We start from the raw sequence: 18360 nt of genomic DNA, 5'->3' as shown, positions 1-18360 counted from the left end.
CACCCTCCCCCCAAAGAGGCTGAGTGTGTGGATGTGTGTTTTGTGTTTGAGTCATCTCCTAGAGCCTTTCTAGAACGTCTCTTGGCGGGTTTAATGTAAGTGAGAGACCATAACGTTGATTTAAATATTATCCAGGTGACCACAATAAGTCAAGGTCATAAAACAGTAATGTCAGGACGGTCTTGGTGCGCGCGAGAGGTGGATTTTATGATCTGCAAATATAATGTGGTGCTGCAGTAAAAGATGCATTTAAAGGTGACTGGAGGAGGGAAAGAGGCAGAGAGCAAACTGCAATCTTGAGGAGCAGACGGATCTGATTGCCTGGGGTGCTGGGCCAGGCGCACCCCACCGCTGCTCGGGGGAACCCCAAGAGCCCCCCACCTATCCAAGGAAAGGAATAAACTTAACCGCCGGAGGGGGACAAGGAGCTCAGCCACCCCCCCTCGACAGCAGCAGCAGAAGCACGGGCAGCAGCAAGAGGAGGAGGAGGAGGACGAGGCAGCGACAAGGTAAGAGAAGCGGTTTCTTGTTCTTCTCTTGGCGGTGGCGTGGGGACTAGCGGCGTCCCCAGGTGCCCAGCGCGCAGTGGGCAGAGCAGGGTGGAAGGTGTTTTGCGCATCCGTGCTTGCTGAGAGCCCAGGCTTGCCTTGTGGCGGCTCGCAGTGGAGGGCAGTGGCCGTGAGCTCCCCGTCCCCAGCCCGTTGCCGTGGGGTTCGGCGGTCAAAGGGGTAAATTGGTGGTTTTTGGCTTCTTTCTTTACTCGGTCACGTAGGGTCGCCTTCAGTTCGACACATGGGTCTAGATGTCTCTCATTCTGGTCGTCTGCTGGGGGAAGCAGAGGGAGGATGGGCTAGAGAGTGTTGGAGCTTGAAGCTTAGGTTTTCCTGCTTTCTGCTGGTTTGGACGTGAGCCTTAGCCAGGCTCTCGGTCCCTACTCTGCCTGGCCATGGGGCTTTGCCAGGCAAGTGGCCTGATTGGAAGAGGCTCTGGAGTGGTTCAGCCACACATAGACGAAGGGAAACCAGAGCCCAGCTGAGAGACGGAGAAGATCAGAGGGAATCTAGGAGGAGAGCACAGGAGAGCCAGAAGGGCAAGACAGGGGACCCAGCTGGAGAGTGGAAGGACACTCCAGCTTCCCCCAGGGCCAGGGCCAGAGGCAGGGGGGTAGCTCCACTGCGGTGCTGGGGGCGGGGCGGGGGTTTGGCAGCTGGAGGTCCCATTTCACCAGTCTCTCTGAGCGATTTGTTTAGACTAGCAGCTGATGAGGCAGTCAGATCCCCTACCCACCCAGCCACCCAAAGTCTACTCTCTAGTCCTTAGGGAGGTCGTGAGGGCGGAAAGGGGGACGGGGCTGAATTTCTTCCTTCCCCAACCCCCTTCCCTTCTCCTCCTGATAGATGCAAAGCTGAATCTCCCGCCCTGTTCGCTCAGCTGATCTGTGGCTTAGGTAGTTTCATGTTGTTGGGATTGAGTTTTGAACTCGGCAACAAGAAACTGCCTGAGTTACATCAGTCGGTTATCGTCGAGGGCCCCCAACCCACCTATCCTGCTCCTACCCTCCCCAGTGGGACTGCCCCCAGCCCCCCTCCTAGATAGGGCAAAGTGGGTACAGACTGAGGTGGGCTAGCTGTGAGTGGGGCTACACCACAAGTCTGGAGAACCCCGCTTTATCCTGTCTATTCCTCAGCCTGTCCCCATCCCCGTGATTGAGGGAGAGGAGTTTTTCCTGCAGCTATTGTTTCCTGGGCCCACCTGATGGAGACAGACAAAGAAGGTCTAACCAATTCCAAGGAAATTCAGGAATTTGAGTAAGAGGTGGCCTGGCGGGCCAGCTCAGTTGGGTAGCAGGGTGGGGCAGGATGATTAGGAGAGAGAAGACCACAGAAAGAGAAAGGAGTCTCTGGAAGGGTTAGCTTCTCCTACCTTCCACCTCCAAGGAAAAAAATCTGCCTCCAGTCGGCTGGGGCTGGAGCTTCTCCTTAGAAGAGTGGGGTGCCTGGGGTCCTAAGAGTTGGGAAACTCTGAGCACCAGCTCAGCCACCTCGCCTTCCCCTTCTATATCTCCATCGCCAGGAGACGGGCATATTTAGGGTGTTAGTAGGCTGGAGGAAAGCCATCCAGTCCAAGTAGAAACCCCCCACACCTACCCTACTGGGAAACATCAGGGCAAGAATCTGGCTCTGGTCTCTTTTTAGCTGTCTGTTGCCCGTAGGCCTTGGTGTGTTGTGTCTGTGCCTGTCAGACAGCTGCTTGTCTTCGCGCTGTGTGGAAATGTCTGGGTGAAAGGAGGCTACCAGCGCCCACCGTTACCATATTGCTGGGGAAGTTGTTGGCTGATGCCAGGGGGAGGAGGGGAGGGTCTGGGTTAGGGAGAATCCAAGCAATGTGCAACTTTGCAAAGCTTCTTCCCCTCCTTGGCCCCTCTGGTTGCTCAATTCTGGTCCTGGTTACTAGAGAGAGGGCTCTCCAGCGAGGTTTCTCTGCCTGCAGAGAAAACTGAGGAAGCCCAGGGAGAATGGGGAGATACACCCCCGTTCTCAGAGAGACTGGGAAAGAGAAAGCCAGGTTCTTGGTTCTCTTACTTTGGAATTATTATGATTATTAAAACATTATAAACTTTCAGACAAGGGAACAAAATCACGTCCCCGGAACACAATATGTACATGGAGTTCTGTATTCACGCAGTTTTCTGCTGGGGGCTTATATGTAACCTTGGATGAGTGTGGTTCTCTGTTTCTATTTGTCTGTCTCCTCCAGGCTCTCTCAGATCCCCTGTATATATTTTTGTGCACACTCGTGTATTTTTCCCTGTCTCCTGTACGAAGAGACCCCATGGAGACTAGAGGGGAAAATGGGAATAGGGCCTTCCTTCTCCCCAGCTGAAATTGTCAGTCTGTCTTTCTGTCTGTCCCCCAGCCCTTGGTAGGGGAAAAAAATCTCTTCCCTTGGAAGGAAGTGCTCAAATCGCCCTATGGATCCTGGGGAAATGGGGAGGTTTTCAGAGAGGAAGGCCAGCTGGTGCGAGGCAGGCAAGGGCTTCCCCAGTTTGGGAGCCCCTAGCAGTCTCTGAGTTTTCAGGCTGTCAGAAGCCCGGGGCCAGCTGGAGTGAAGGGAGTCCCAGGCAGGGGCTGGGTGCTCAGGAGTGCCTGGCTTGGAGACAACATCCCTGATGGGCCGAAATTCACCAATGAACGACTTCTGTACTTTGGGTCTCTCTGCCCCAATATCTGTTTCAGAGCTGGTGGGCTTATGGGGTGGGTGGCCACAGAGCTATGGGTCTGGGTGCCCCCCCATATCCTGGGGAATGGGGTACATTCTCACAGGGCCAAGGTGAGGGCCAGTCTGGTGGCCAGAGTCCACCAAGGGGCCCTGGGGCCGTGGATCATGGCTAAAGCAATGGTGATTATTTATTCGCTTCGCTGGAAGGGAGTCTTCAAAAGAAACAGCATGAAGAGGAGGGAAAAAATTATCTCTCGTCTGCGGATATTAAGATGGATTTTTATTTCTTAAAGGACCCTCCCCGCCGAGAGTGCATAAGCGTAAACTTAATATATGCTCCGCAGCCCAACTCCAGAAATCGCAATAAAAGTTAAAACCTCCCCTACTGGTTTTTTTTAATTATGATATGGGAAAGAGGAGCAGGATTTATAGAGCTGAACTCTCGGCGTGTGAGTGTTTAAGACTTGCAGAAGGAGGAAAAGGCAAGAGCTCGACAAGGAGAGCCTTGGTCTCTGAGATCTCTCGCCCGCCTGCGGGGGCTCCGGCTTAGCCAGCCGAGCCTCTGTGGCCTCCCTGGGACCTCGGCTCCCCAGCACCCTCCGCCCGGGCCCACCGGCCTGCCTCGGCTCGCTCGGAGATGCAGCCCTTCTCAGGAACAGGTGCAGGGCAGCAGGGCCAGGGACAGGGGGTTGCGGGTGGGAGCGTCAGGACACTGGGCTTTGTGTGGGTCCCATGCAGGGGAGGAGGTTTGCAGCCCCGGGCAAGGCCGCGGCCCGAGGGTGGCCAGTGGGCGCCTTGGCTAGGAAGGGTGTCCGGCCGGGCGCGAGAGCACGAACAAGGTGGATTGTGTGTGGACTTTGGCCGCAGACGGAGCGGAGCGGGCTCCCGGGGAAAGGCCAGCGGCGAGGCGGGCAACCGGAGGTTGAGTCTGTAGTAAGGACCTTGAGGTCTGTTTGGTGTTTGGGCCTCGGGGGCGGCGGCCCAGAGTGTGCAGCGCACAGTGCGCGGAGCGCGGCGGCCAGCGTGGGCGAGGCGGCAGGCACCGCACACCTCTGCAGCTGCAGGGCCGGGCCCAGGACGTCTGAACTGAGGCCCACCAAGGGTCAGAGTGTGAAAAATAAATGCAGTTAAAGGTCTTTCTTTCTTTCTTTTCCACGTAAGAGGTCCTTTCTTTTTTGTCTCTTTCGGAGATACCTGGATTTGGTCCAGAACAGGTTGCCCGCGGGAGGGCCCCGCGAGCAGCAGCGCGCGAGGGAGGGAGAGAGGGAGGGAGGGCGAGGAAGAGGGAGGGAGGGAAGGAGGGCGGGCAGCGGCGGCTGCGGTGGCCGGGGCTTCCCTCCCCCGGCGGAGGCGGCTTCCCTGCATCTGTGGCCGTGGGGAGCCGAGGAGCAGGTAACGAAGGCGCTTCCCGAGGCGGGATTGGACCAAGCCAGAGGGACCGAGTCTTCCGGGTCTCTGCCCAACGCCCTGGAGGGGAGAGAAGGTAGGGAGATCGGCGCTCATCCGGCCTGGCACAGAGGCCTGGGGAATGTTGAACCTGTATTTGATTTCAGGCTCACACTCATGTTGTGAGTCTGCCTCCGGAGATGCGGTTTGCCTGCCTGTCTGTCTGTCCGTCCGTCTGAGACGTTCCAAACCCTAGGCTGTCCTTCCAAAGGCTGGAAAAAATCGGGCAAATTCATCGGAACGTACACTTTCATTCACTGGATTCTCTGCAACTCAGCGGACCTGGTTGGTGCGCGCCCAAGTTGGAGGGAGCTTTCCTCCTGCTTTCTGGCTGCCGGATCCTCTGGTTCCCTCCACCATGGGCTGAGTTTCCGGCTCCAGGTTCGCGGCTTGCCCTGAGGTTTGAGGCCAGACAGCTCCTAGTCTGGCAGGGAAGGCGGGGGAGAGACTAGCGGCTCTGGCCCCTTAATTGTACTTCGGACCCTTATTGTCTCTCCTTTCGCCACCTCGGCTTCCTCAGTCTGGGCTCCAAAGTCACTGCAAATTTCCTTGCGACTCACACATCACACAAAGATCGGGTAACCAGGCGCCCAAGGCCATGGGGGCTCCAAGCGCAGAGCACCCCTAGCTCTGGGTCCGCTCCCCCTCCAGCCACTCCACAGGCGGGGAAACCGGACCGGGTTGGGGGAGCCGGAAATAGCCCCGTTCGCTGTGGGGCGGCTGGGCAGGGGCCGGTGGGAATGTAGGCCGTGGCGTTGAGAGGGCCACGTTCACAGCCCCTGGGGGTTGCACTCCTGCTGGGTTTAGCGGCTGGACTCCTAGTGTGTAGGGATCGCGGGTACCCACCTGGGGTGGGTGCAGGACGCTGGTCTCCTCGCGGCAGGCCAGGAGATTTCAGTTTCTGCTTCCAGCGCAGGCCTGAGCTAGGAGGAGTTGTGTGTGTGTGTGTGTTTTTCCCAACAAAGAGGGATCAGGAGAGAAAAGGGGGGAAAGTAGAGGGGAACCAAGGAGGGGGCGGGGAGGAGGAGAGGGCAGCGGAGAGGTGAACTGAGCCCATTTCAGGGGGAGAAGGAAAATGAAAGCAAATGGAGTACACACAGCCTCCTCCGCGCTGACGAGCCGGGAGCGGGCGCCCTGCCTGCGGGCGTGGGGATGACCCGCTGGGGGACTGGGAAAAGCCTGTTTTAAATTTAATCCGAACTTGGCGGTGTGGATTGAACCGGAGGGAATTTAAATCACTAAAAGGGAGATGCAGGGCAAGGGGAGGGGATGAGTATAAACTGCCTGTCTTTCTGTCTGTCTGTCCTTCCCACGGTGGTGCTAGCTTGATTGTGGTCCCAGCTGTCCAGGTCTGAGGTGATGCAGTAAGGGTGCTCCTCCCCCTGCGGGGCCTCTCCTGTGCCTAGTGCCGTCTTTTGGGGTCAGAAGAGAGCTCTAAGAACTAGAGTGGATGCACAGCTGCTAGCTAAAGCTGGGGTCCCCCCGCCCGTCCCCAACAGGGACTCCCAGTGGCCTCCAGTCCCTTGGGTTCCCCATCGGTGATGAGGAGAATTGAAGGGAGTGGTGGGGGTGAGAGGGAGGCTGGGAACCCGGCAGGAGATTCAGCAGGCATAACTGAACCTGGGAAGACAAACCCCTCCTTCTTGGTTCTCCCACATCCTTTGTGCCCCGACACCTACAGGCCTGGATTTGGGGGGAGCCTGAAGGTCTGCTTCAGAGCCCTGACCTGCCACCCCATCACCAAATGCAGAGAAGAGGGGTACTACCCACATGCAGTTGCGGAACCCGAGGGACCTCGGCCTGGTGGCCTGGTGAACTCAGGGACTCCCAGCCTCTTCCAGCTCCCCCTCCACCTGGCTGCCTCTCTCAGCAAGGCCTAGGCAAAATGGGGCGTTGGTGGGGAGGGGGCTGTGGGCGAGGCCTGCTTCCTGATCCACAGCTGTGTTTGTGCCTGAGTGAGGAGGGTCTGAGTTCACTCTCCGAGATGAAGGCGCGACAATCTCCCCTCAGTTTGACAGGGAACTTGACGGCAGCGGAGAGCGTGGGCCTGGTGATCCAGGCTGCCCCACTGCTGCTGCCTCTGCTGGGTGGGCAGGCAGGGTGGGCAGGCTGCTCAAGAGTTGAAAAGAAAGCGGTGACCAAAGTGGGTAGCAGAGAAAGGGGCATCTGTTTACAGCCAGTATGTCTGGGGGGCTCTCCCAAATAGTAGAGGCTCACAGGAGAGGGGCTGTAGGGGCATCTTTCTTCTAAGAAGACTGAGGTTGGGACAAATGGGCTCTGTTCCCTGGCGAAGATGCAAAGAAGGAGCGGGTGTGAAACCTTCTCCTTCCTCATGTCTTCTTTGCTCCTTGACGAGACTGTGGCTCAGCTCCCAGCTGCCTGGGCGGCTGCCTGGGCCGAGTTAGGGTTCTATATCCCAGAGGCCTGGTGTACCCACCTCAGCAGGTCGCCCGGGAGAGGCAGGAGAGGAGGCCTCTTCCTCCTTTGTGTCCAGACAGAAGTGGCCGCAGCGCCCGGAGCTGGTCCCGCGGCAAAGGCCCGGCCAGCCAGCGGGCTGCACAATGCCACGGCTGCTCGGCCAGCCCGCGCCCTGCCCGGTCCTGCCTTCCTGTCACCGCCCTTCCTCCGGCTCGCTCTCTGCATGCCTTCCTTTCCCTGCTCTCCCCCTCTTTTCATCCTGCCTCCCCTCTTTTCTGTAATTCTCCCCTCTTTCTTTCTTTTATCCTAATCCGTTTTCTTTTTTCCTTCCCTCCTTCCTTCCTCCCTTCCTCTCTATGGGCCTGGTGCCGTGCTTCAGTCTTGTTGTCTCAGGCTGTCTCGGGCTCAGTCTGTCTCAGGCTCTGTCCTCTGATGTCCTCTTGGTCGCAGTCTGGCCCCAGGCCCTCTGAAGGCTACACAGCTCTGCTCAGCATTGCCAGCAGTCACCCAAGAGCCAGGCAGGGTCCCCAGCCGCCTGGGCTGGGGGAGGTGCTGATGGCGCTGGGGATTTGGAGGAAGCCTAGGCAGGGGAACGGGAATCTCCTGTCTTTTCCTTGAACTAGTGAGGGAGAATTTTTGATTGACAGCTAACCCAACTCCATCAAGGCCAAAGAGGTATGCTGTTTCTTGGTGTAGTTTGGATTTCCCAGACCAGTCCAGTCCGGGGCAGGAGAAGATAATCAGAGCCGAGGGTAAAGAGGCTGAGGTCCCGGGTCGTCTCTCCCCAGCCCGGTACTTCTCACGTCACGCCCCCACCATGCGTCAAAATCCCAGCCCTGCTGGACCGAAAAGGACAGAACCGGGGTTGGGGGTGTGGGGGGGGGGAGTAGGGACTGGGGAGGGGGCCTGGCAGGCTGGGGTCAGTGCTTCAGGCTGCAGATCTATCCTTCCCCCTCAACTTCCCCCCACCCCAAACACACATATTACACTCTCTGGGACACCTATCTCTAGCCCCCAGAGGAGACAGGTCGACAGAGATGTGGGGTGGGGGGGAAGCAGCCTCTGCCCCCCACCCCTGGCATTTGGTCCCTTCCTGGGAACACGAGGGGAAAGAAGGGCAGGCGTCTCGGATCTGGGAAAACTCGTCCTTCCCTGCTGCCTCAGAGCCTGTGTCTTAGCCTCAGCTCCTGCCTATTTCCCCTAGCGCAAACTGGACTCTTTCCTGCTGACCCTGAAATTGTACCCCTCCTTCAAATTCACTCTGCCCTGCCTAGGGTGCATCTGTCTCTGGGGACATCACCTGCTCTTCTCCCCCGCCCCCAGCCAACTTCCCTGCCCCCTCTCTTGCACCCACATTGAGAATTTCCTGCTTGCCTAAAGCCCACTTTTGCTAAACCACCATGGGACAGTGTGATGGAAAGCAGAGGGCTGGGCAATGAACCCCAGATTCAAGGAGGAGGGTAGCGACCAACTTATTTCGTGGGGGGGAATCCAAGTTGTGTGATCTTCCCTACAATCACACTACCCCTCCAGAATTCCTGTGTCTGACTCCAAAGAAATTGCTTTCTCCCATTCCTCTGTAGCTTTTTTCCCGTTCCAAAAACAGCCTACAATTTTATTTAATGAAAGACACATTTATGAACAATCAAATGATCCTCATAAAATTTTTATTGAAGGACGTAAAAACAAGCTACTTGCCCACGACCGAGGTCGCTCTCTCGCCTTGCCCGCTCTCACCCTGGCTCTCTGCAGACAGAGCCCTGGAGTGACTTCTTTTTGGGGGGCGGGGGAGGGCAGGATGTCTCAGAGATGGAGTTGGGGGCAAAGGAGGGCGAGCAGGAAGACGGGATGGGGACACCCCACTGAAGTTGTGTAGGTCTCTCCTCCACTTCTTCAGGCTGGCAAAGAAAGATAAATAGATACAGACAATAAATTTAAAATAAAGGCGTTTGCATATCTGTGCCAAAGCCAAGAGAGGACTTCTGGTGACAAAGGTGTACGAGGTCCCGAGGTCCTACCCCTCCCACCCGCAGACCACCTTCCCCAAGCTTCCCTTGCCCCAAATTTGGGGGGCTGAGTTGGCCAGTGGCAGAAGGACGCTCCCCTTCCCCTCCTTCCCTCTCTCCACCCCAGCTTCCCCAGTCCCCTCCCACTCTCCCTCCCTCGCTGCTGCTGCTCCTGAAAGAAATACATACATACACACTGTTTAAAAACTTATTTTTAAAAGCCACGTTCGGAACTGACAATCGCTGATCTCGGCTCGCGCAGAGACTGCGGGAGCGTCGGGGCCGACAGAGACGGATTACGTCAAGAAATAGTTCCTCCACCTACCTCGGCCGGCCTCTCCGCCCCTGCGGGGCTCCCGCGCCCAGCTCGGCCCCGGGGGTCCGGAAACCCTGGCTTCGGGGAGTGGCACTTGCACACCATTAAGAAATCCTCCCGGGGGTGGGGGCGGAGGCCATCTGCTTAGGAGTGGACACGAGCCAGGGGCTTCTCTGCTGAGATGCGAGTTGTCCTGAGGGGGTGGCCGGGTCCTTGGGTCCAGAGTTGCGAACCCCCAGGAAAACGCAGGTCGCGGGGATCAGCAGAGAGAAGGGGGTGGGAGAAGGTTAAAAAAAAAAAAAAAAAAGCCAGGAAAAAAAGCCCCTGCGCATTGATCCGCGCCGTATTTTTGGGTAAATACGATCACGTGGGGGCCGGGGAGCCAATGAGCTGCGGGGAAAAGGCTGGAAAAATAATTACCTGCCTTGATTGTTCTGTGAGCAGATAAAAAGTACATATACAGTTCATACAATAATCTTATGTATGTAAAACCCTGTTACGATGTCGGCGACGGGGCCCATCAGTAACTATTACGTGGACTCGCTCATCTCTCACGACAATGAAGACCTCCTAGCGTCCAGGTTTCCGGCCACGGGGGCTCACCCCGCCGCCGCCAGACCCAGCGGTTTGGTGCCGGACTGTAGCGATTTTCCGTCCTGTAGCTTCGCGCCCAAGCCGGCCGTGTTCAGCACGTCGTGGGCGCCCGTGCCCTCGCAGTCGTCCGTGGTCTACCACCCGTACGGCCCCCAGCCCCACCTCGGCGCCGACACGCGCTACATGCGGACTTGGCTCGAGCCGCTGTCCGGCGCCGTCTCCTTTCCCAGCTTCCCGGCCGGGGGCCGTCACTACGCCCTCAAGCCGGACGCCTACCCCGGGCGCCGCGCCGACTGCGGCCCGGGCGACGGCCGCAGCTACCCGGACTACATGTACGGCTCGCCCGGGGAACTGCGCGACCGCGCCCCGCAGACCCTGCCCTCGCCCGAGGCGGACGCCCTCGCGGGCAGCAAGCACAAAGAGGAGAAGGCCGACCTGGACCCCAGTAAGTTGGGAGCAATTTTCCTTTACAACCCGAGCGGGAGGGGAGGGGAGGCCGGGTGGGGGGAGCCGGATTACAGCCCCTCCGAGCGGCGCAGGGAGCGCGGGAGAGGGGGTGAGGACTCAATAAAAGCGAATTACCTTGGGGAGCTTTCAGGGGCAGGAAGGTCTGAGAAGGGGGCCCAGGGAGCCAGGTTGGGAGAAGGCTGATGGGGGCTCCTCTCCCAGGAGCTGGCTTTGATGAGACCCCCGCCCTCACACCCCCGGCCCAGGCTTTTTGGCTCAGTCGCTACTTTCAAAGAAATGCAGACAGGGCCAGGGGATGGGGTGGGGGCAAGGTTCATTTTATGGTTTGGGGTGGGATGGGGGAGAGATGGGGAGGACACTGGGGGCAGAGAGGAAATAACCCCAAGGAGAAAAGCCACCCCCTACCTCCCAGGCAGTGTAGGGGGTCCTCATCCCACTAGAGATTCATAAAACGGAGGGTCCATGGGCTTCTCCCCCAGGAACCCTGGGTGAGGGGTCTGGGGGCTTTCCCAGCCTGGGAACTTGGAGAGATCAGGACTTACAGAGTTGGGGGAGAGAAGTGGGGTCCCAGTCTCCTTAAACTTGAGAGCCCTCTTCTGAGCGTCTGCAGGAGAGAGGGGTGGGAATGGGGGTCAGGGATGAGGAGTGGGGAGCGGGAAGCAGTATCTCCCCAGATTAGAGAATTGTACACACACAACACACACACACACACACACACACACTCCAATCAGGGAAACAGGAGCCTTCTAAGTATTGCAAAGAAAGGCAGGGGTAGGTGAGGTGAGGTGGGGTGAGGTGGGGTGGGGGGACAGGTGAGAGCTGCAGGTCCAGAGAAAGAGGAAAGAAGGGGAAACAGCAGGGTAAGGGGTGCAGCCCCTGGGTGTGAGGAAGTGTCTGGGGGAGTCCCAGGAGGGGGTTGCAGGAAATCCTTTCCTGAAGCCCCATAAGGGGCCAGGGCCTAATTATACCCCTCTGAAGGCTTCCCTCCTTGCCCTCAGCTACTCCCATAAACCTGAAATTGGAGGCTTGGCTCCTGCAGAGCCTGTCCTGGGGCTGGCAGGAGGAGGGGGCACTGGAAGCCAAACAGGGAAGCTGAGATATAGGGGAGCCTGTCCCCAAGGCCAGCAGCTCCCTGGGGAGAGGAGAAAGGCTTTTCCCATCCCAGCATCACTCTGAGAATTCGCCTCATCAGGGTTGAATTCTGAGAGAGCGGAGATGGGGCGCTGGAGAGGGTAGTGAGGGGCTTGGGGACTCTCAGGGTCAGGAAGCAGAACTGCTGAAATTTCAGGACTTGGTCGTGGGCTGGGAGGATGGGAGGGGGCAGAGGAGGAGGGAAGTGGGGAGGAGAGAGACCTTGCTATAAAAATAAAAAACAAGAGAGAGAAGTGTTTATGGGCCTATGAAACGGTTGGGAATTTGGACTTTTTATGGAGATATTCTCGAATTACTACTCTTGAAGCTGAGGACCAGACTGTAGAGGCTTTGATAGCTTCGATTTCCTATCGTTTTAGGTGCTGGAAACCGAAGAGGGGGAAGATGAGGAGGGGGGAGAACGCAAAAGGAGTAAGGGGGGAAATTCCTCAAGCAAAACGTGGCCAAATTCAGGTTCAATTATTGGGTTTGGGGAGCCTGGCTGAGGCTGGGGGTGGGGTGGCAGGCGTCCTGGACTGGAAGGGGGCTCCACTGACCCCTGCCTGTGTTTGGCCCTCCAGGCAACCCCGTGGCCAACTGGATTCACGCCCGCTCCACAAGGAAGAAGCGCTGCCCCTATACCAAGTACCAGACGCTGGAACTGGAGAAGGAGTTTCTCTTCAATATGTATTTAACCAGGGACCGTCGGTACGAGGTGGCCCGGGTTCTCAACCTCACCGAGCGGCAGGTCAAAATCTGGTTTCAGAACCGGAGAATGAAGATGAAAAAGATGAATAAAGAGAAAACCGACAAGGAGCAATCCTAAACCCTGCCCCAGCCTGCTGCCTCGGCACAGCCAAGGGAAAAACAAAAAACCCACAAAAATACCCCAACCCAGGCGGGAGACAGCACGAAAAAGAAAAGGAAAGAGCAAGATAGAGAAAAGCCAATCGGCTTAAAAAGAAAAAAAAGGGAAGGGGAGAAGGAAAACTCTTGCGATTTGGGAGGGTTCAGTGTTGAGAAATTGGTGTTTTAGTTAGTTCTACCCAGCAAGGAGGAGGAGGCCGGGAGAGAAACCGCGTTCTCTTCTCCCAGCGCAACTGAAATAAATGACACACACAAATGTGATTTTTTTCCTCCTTTCTTCAGAGAAGCCAGTACTTGAATCGCTATATTTCTATTTTTTTTTCTCCTGTGTTGTATTTGGTCCGGGCCATCCTTCCCCAGGCCTGGGGTGCTCTGCGTGCAGATTTTGTACAAAAAAAAGAGACACACACATATAGACAAGAATGCTTCCCAGCCCAGGAGCTGAGGGGCAACGGCCAGGGACCATGCCGCAGGCTGGGTCCAGCGGCTCAGGCCAGCGCCTCTGGCGTGTACATAGCAGTGTCTCCTCATCCCCAGAGTCCGTCCTGTAACGTGCTTCTGTTTGTTATGGTAGAACAGCTCTGTGTTAATATATCGAAGTCACTTAAAAAACCAGAAACCCAACCGTATCCAGTTCTCGTTATTTCTCCTCCCTGTGGCTCCCAGGCTTCTGGTGTGGAGGAAGCAAGTGCTTAGATCCTTTGGGGGAGGCGGGAGCCAGGCAAGGGGCTCTCTCTGCTTTGGAAGGGCAAGTCCCCGCCGCTTCTCCAGGCAGGGTGCGATGGGGCTGAGGGCTGCCGGGGTGCAGTGGAGGCTGCCGAGGCCCGGGTCCAGCTTGTGCCTGCCCAGGCTGGCTGCCTGTGAGTCTCCTGGTAGCTCGATGGAGTCCCTGGGGGTGGGGGCACGGCATGAATGGTTTTCCCTGGCTGTAATTAATTGTAATAATTTATGAGTACATGAGATCGGAGGGAAGAGATAGGTAAAGATGAAAGTTGGGTGCTGGGTGAGGGCCCGGGCTGGATTCTTGCCCGGCTGCATCGGTGCTTCGAGGGATGGCTTGGGGGGGGGGGTGCGGGCAGTGCTAGGGAGGGTGTGTGGTGAATGGTGAGGAGGAAGGCCCAGCAGGCCTCAGGGAGCTGGACAGGCACTGGGCATTGAGAGTAAAAGAAGGAAGATGCAGAGAGAGAGTAGGGAGAGAAGAAAAGGAGGAAGGAAGGAAAGAAGGAAGGGGGGCAAGGGAGGGGGGAAAGAGAAAGAAAAAGAGGGAACGAAAGAAAAGGAAGGAAGGGAGAGAGGGAGGGAGGAGAAGGATGGCAAAACCAGAATCAGAATTAGATTTAGTTTCTACTTCTCAATGTATTCTCAGCTCCTCTCTCTCTCTCTCTCCACCTCCTAGTTCTCTCTTTTCTAATCAATCTCTCTCTCTGGTGCTTAGTTTGAATGTTGATCTGGGGGTGACGGGGTTATGCTGAGCGGCTGCAGCATTCCTGGGAGATGGCGCAGCTAGGGCCCAAGGAAGCTGGTCAGGGATTAGCCAGGAGTGGAGGGTTCTCTGGTGGCTGTGGGACCCAAGGGGCAAGGATGTGGGGATGTGTGTGTAACAGCCCAATGGGGCTGGTTGGCTGCATAGCACCCCAGAGCGCCTTCCCCAGAACCGGCAGTTTTCATCTGCTAATCAGAAGCAGACTCAAGCTGCCGGGTATGACTCGGCCCGGCGCCCCCATTCTCGGAAATCCCCCAATCTGGAAACTATTAAACTCAGACTGCTTGAAATATAGCCCTTTAATATCTCGGGCTGCCCATTCTGGGGAGGGTGCAGAGTGTTGCTCTGAATACTTGGGGAATACCACCGTAGAAGAAAATAATTGGGGACCCCAGTCCCTGTGCAGCTCCCTCCATGGCATCACCTTACAGGACTGGTGAGGCACTTGTAGGGACCAGCCCCTTCCCCATCATTTGAATCTCCTACCCCCTCCTTCTACTAAATTCTCCAATTTCGGGGGCTGGAAGAAGGTGGGAAGAGGTGAACATTTTGTTTTGATAATATTTCCTCTCGTCTTCCCCGCTTAAGGAGAGACCTCCCCAAATTCCAGAAGCGATTGTTTTCTCAGTCCTTTTGAAAGGTGCTTTGCCTGTAGTTTTCTCTCTTTTCTCGATTCCTCGCTCCTCCCCTGGGCCATTTTGGTGTTCCGGGACCCTGACCTCAGTTCCGCACCGGGCGGAGGACAAGGCACCCGTCTCCCTCGATCCTTACCGCCGGGACTCAGGCTTCTCTCCGGCCCGAGGTCGGCGGCGTTTCCGGGCCTCCACCCCGCCCCTGCTCCAAGGCCCTGTCGCCTCCCCTCGTCCGTCCGTCAGCGCGGCCTGCTTCCTGCGGCCCGCCTGAGCGGCCTTGCTCCGGGCAGGAAGGAGGGCCCTGACCAGAGCGTGGGATCCAGAGCAGGCCCACCCGGTCCAGCCCACTGTTCAGTACCAGCTCAGCCTCCAGCCTGCAGGTCAGGATTGGATTCTATTTTTATTTATTGTCATTTGTGAGCTCAAACCACAACAACACAACACACATCTGGGGAAAGAAACGAAAGCTGGGGAGGAAAGAGGGGCTTGCAAACGCCCCCCTGCCCTAATCTCCTCCCACCTCTCCTCTGCTCCTTTGTCAGAATCACAAAACCCTAAAGGTTGTTCCACTTGGGAAGGCAGAGGATAGGTACATTTCCGCGGCCCCGAAATGCCTCTTTTATGGCGCTGTTTGTCTCCCTGCGCTGGATTCTGAATGGGGCCGAACAAAACAGCAGCGCGGAGCTGGCTAGACGTCTGGGCTTGTTTTATGGTTTAAATAAGGTGGACACTCTTTCCTTTGAAATCGGATTATAGGAATGTTTTGTCTATGGTCCACGGAGAACAGGACCTCACTGGCTGGGAGGGAGAGGTGGAGAGAGCGCGCGCGTGAGAGAGAGGAATGGGCTACAAACCAGGGGGCAAAGAGCCGGGAGAAGTCAGAACCCCACCCCAAAGTCCTGCAGGCGGCAGCGGAATAGGCGGTGCGGAGCCAGCGGCAGGGTAAGAGGAGCGAGGAGTTTAGGGTGCGCGCCGTGGGCAGGCGGTCGCGGGAGCTTCGGGGCGTACATCTGCGTGCGCGGAGGTGTTCCGAGGCCAAAAATGAGCCTGAACGCGGGTGAAATCGCGGCAGTTCCATTGCACAGTGTCTCTTAATGCGGGAAGGGAGGATGACAGAAAGAGAAAATAGTGTGAAACCTTTGACAAGGTTTATTTCGAGAATTTAGAAAACAAAAGAGCATTGGTCCGGAGGGAAATCCCTTCCGGGGACCCCTCTCACGCGCACCCATTTGGAAACTCCTTCCTCCCTCCTCCCACCTCCCACCTTTGGGTCAAGCCTGGGGACCTGCTTGCTCTAGCTGTTGGCTTTTTCCCGGCCGGACTGCATTGGAGCAAGTGGACGCGAGGTGGCGCTGTTGCTCAATGTTAGAGGCGGCGGCGATGCCCCCGGCCGGCCTGGCCGCACTGACGTTTGAGGCCCGGCCCCGAGGAGCAGCAACGAGAAGGCCCGGCGCCCCGGCCCAGCCCGGCCCCTCTGGCTCTGAGCAAATCAATCCTCTCACCTGTGAGGTGTAAATAAATCGCGAGTGGCGGCGGGAGATGGGCCCTCGCTCTGGCAGCAGACTTGGGAATCTCAGGAGGGCGGGCGCCGAAAATAATCGCTTTGCGGAGGAGATAAGCACGAAGCAGGCAGCGCGTAATTATCACGAAAAGGCAGAATGACCCGGACAAACGAACATAAATCCGTGGTACCTAGTAGGGCGGTGCAGGCCTCGGGGCGAGGGACAGAGACGCCCCAGCAAGGATGGCTGCTTGCGGTTTCTTTATTTCCAGGCTCCCGGAGCGAAATCAACCAGATACGTGTAAAAGAAAAAAAACAATCAAATGAACGAAAGAAAGAAAAGGCGAGGGACGCCCCCCCCCTCCACCCCGAAAGGGGAAACCAAGTCCAACCCGGGATTTCGGGACTGGTGGGCTCTCGGAGCAGACGGTGCTGGCAGCACACTCGGGACAGTCGCATTCCAAGACACAAAGGCCCGGAAGAATAGCTCTGTGGCAGGGTTTTCGCTGGGCCATAAAGTGTCGAGATATCCCCCCAGCCCCTAAAAGATAAGGCGCAGGCCCCAGAGCGGATCCGGCCTGCCCAGCCTCCTCTTTCCAGGAGGGGAAGAGAAAGTATTTATGACAGTCCCCAGTGACCTAGAAGGTGGGAGCCCAGAGTCTGTCTCGTTCAGCTCAGTAGCCACAGAACAGGCTCAGAAAAGGCAGGGCCAGAACCAAGGCTGCAGCGTGCTCTGGTAGTGGAGGAGACCTCTGTCATGCCCTCTACTGCCCTGGACCCTGGGGAGGCCTGCAGCCCTGGCACGGCCCTCCGCTGACCCTCCCCTCCTGCTGCTCCAGGGCCAGAGTTCTGGGTGTCACAGAGTTTGGGCGGTCCCTAAGTCAGATGGGGGTAGGTTTTTCCAAATTCAGGGGATCCTGGAAGCGTCTCTTGCTGGGCCACCAGTGACTCTCCTTTGGGAATTTGGCCGAGAGTGGCCATTTCCTCAGCAATTATTTAGATACAAAAGGGGGAAGCTCATTCTCTCTACACCATCCTCCCCTGCACTTTCATTTCTTCCTCCATCCCCAGAGCTGGGCTCTGGATGGGGAAGAAAAAGATCTGGTTTTCTAACCGCCTCCTTCCTCATCCAACTCTGAAACCCCAGGATGTGGAAGGAAAATAGGTAGCAATTTTTTTCATGATGCAAAGAGCTAAAGATGCATGTGTGTTTATCAGGTCTTATTTTCATATGTGCCTGGATGTGCATGTGTGTGCACAGTGTCTGTGAGGTGACAGGGGTGCTTCCCGGCATGCGTGATAGCTGAGTGAGCATGCATTTGATGTTCTTCAGAATGGAAGGTAGCACATACAGTATGTGTGGATCCCGAGTATGGCCCCGCGTTGCCCTACTCAGTGTGTGACAACCTCACACACTGTGGAGGGGGAGGACCGGAAAAATCATTCTTATTGCTCGTCTTCATTCGCCTGCACACAGCACACATATCCACAGCTCTCTGACTTTCTCCCTTTTCTCTCTGTCTGGGTTAAGTCCACATAATTGTACATGTTTATGGCCAGGAAAGGGTGTTGATGGAATAAGGTTCCTTTATCCATTAGAATTAACTTGAATTTACCCAGTCTTGGGGATGGGGGAAGCCCCCCAGAGAAAGTGTGGGTAAATATTTAAAGAGTGTCTGTTGACAGTTCCCATCCACATCCTGGCCTGGGCAGCCTGCCTGGGGAAGTGCAGGGGGGGTGCGGTGAGGCCAGGGGGCCCCTCCTAGCTGAACTGGCATTTCCTATGGGGTTAGGGTATGTGGGGACAGCTAAGAGGCCTGCTTTAGTCTCCTCCAACCCAGATACAAGGGGTCTCCTGAGAAGAAACCTCCTGGATCAGCCCAGCCAGAAGCCAGGGACCCACCAGCTGCCCTCTCCTTCTCTGTCCCCACCAGCAGCTTTGCTCTCCAGCAAGCTCGTGGCTATTGCCCGGGCTTCCTGCCTCAGGCAGGGGCTGGTGTCTGAAGGGTCAGTGCAGCCCTGACTGGGTATATGGAGTGCCCCCTGCCTCTGGCCCTCTCCACTACCCACAGCAGGCAGGCAGGCAAGAGAATCTTAAGGATCTAGGGAAGACAGGGCAGCTTCCCACCCTGGGGAGGGGCAAGAGTCATGGAGGGTTCTGAGGCCTGAAGTGTTTGGGGATATGATGCGCTTGTTCCTCCTCAGAGTCCCCAGACTTAAGGACCCACCTGGGGAGCCCATCTTTGGGGGTTAGGGGAGCAACTGTTTCTTGTTGGCAT

General features: G+C 56.8%; 3 protein-coding genes and 2 long non-coding RNA genes across 5 annotated transcripts in view; 2 read left to right on the top strand and 3 right to left on the bottom strand.

Annotated features, from left to right (window-relative positions):
- Positions 1-218: 218 nt before the first annotated feature.
- HOXC4 (homeobox C4) overlaps positions 219-18360 on the top strand; it is a 64808-nt gene continuing 46666 nt past the window's right edge. The window contains exon 1 of the mRNA XM_057557522.1: positions 219-509. The gene's annotated coding sequence lies outside the window, so the exon portion shown is untranslated. The remainder of the gene's footprint in view (positions 510-18360) is intronic.
- LOC114237634 (atherin-like) lies at positions 3526-7261 on the bottom strand. The gene is made up of 2 exons (XM_057557521.1): positions 7103-7261; positions 3526-4686 (listed from the first exon to the last, which is right to left on the bottom strand). Exon 2 carries the CDS (start codon positions 4582-4584, stop codon positions 3766-3768), a length of 819 nt encoding a protein of 272 aa, XP_057413504.1. The 5' UTR covers positions 4585-4686; positions 7103-7261; the 3' UTR covers positions 3526-3765.
- LOC130709277 (uncharacterized) lies at positions 8734-9550 on the bottom strand. Its single transcript, XR_009009800.1, has 2 exons — positions 9415-9550; positions 8734-8981 (listed from the first exon to the last, which is right to left on the bottom strand). It is a non-coding gene; the product is annotated as an uncharacterized LOC130709277 (long non-coding RNA).
- Positions 9907-12588, top strand: HOXC9 (homeobox C9). The gene is made up of 2 exons (XM_007179493.3): positions 9907-10444; positions 12180-12588. The coding sequence occupies exons 1-2, from the start codon at positions 9907-9909 to the stop codon at positions 12422-12424; spliced, it is 783 nt and encodes a 260-aa protein (XP_007179555.1). The 3' UTR covers positions 12425-12588.
- On the bottom strand, positions 14826-18354 carry LOC130709278 (uncharacterized). Its single transcript, XR_009009801.1, has 3 exons — positions 16273-18354; positions 15845-16082; positions 14826-15670 (listed from the first exon to the last, which is right to left on the bottom strand). It is a non-coding gene; the product is annotated as an uncharacterized LOC130709278 (long non-coding RNA).

This window comes from Balaenoptera acutorostrata, chromosome 11 (assembly GCF_949987535.1).
Source record: "Balaenoptera acutorostrata chromosome 11, mBalAcu1.1, whole genome shotgun sequence".
Classification (NCBI taxonomy): domain Eukaryota; kingdom Metazoa; phylum Chordata; class Mammalia; order Artiodactyla; family Balaenopteridae; genus Balaenoptera; species Balaenoptera acutorostrata.
The sequence above is the reverse complement of the archived record's forward strand: the minus strand, read 5'-3'. Positions and strand labels throughout refer to the sequence as shown.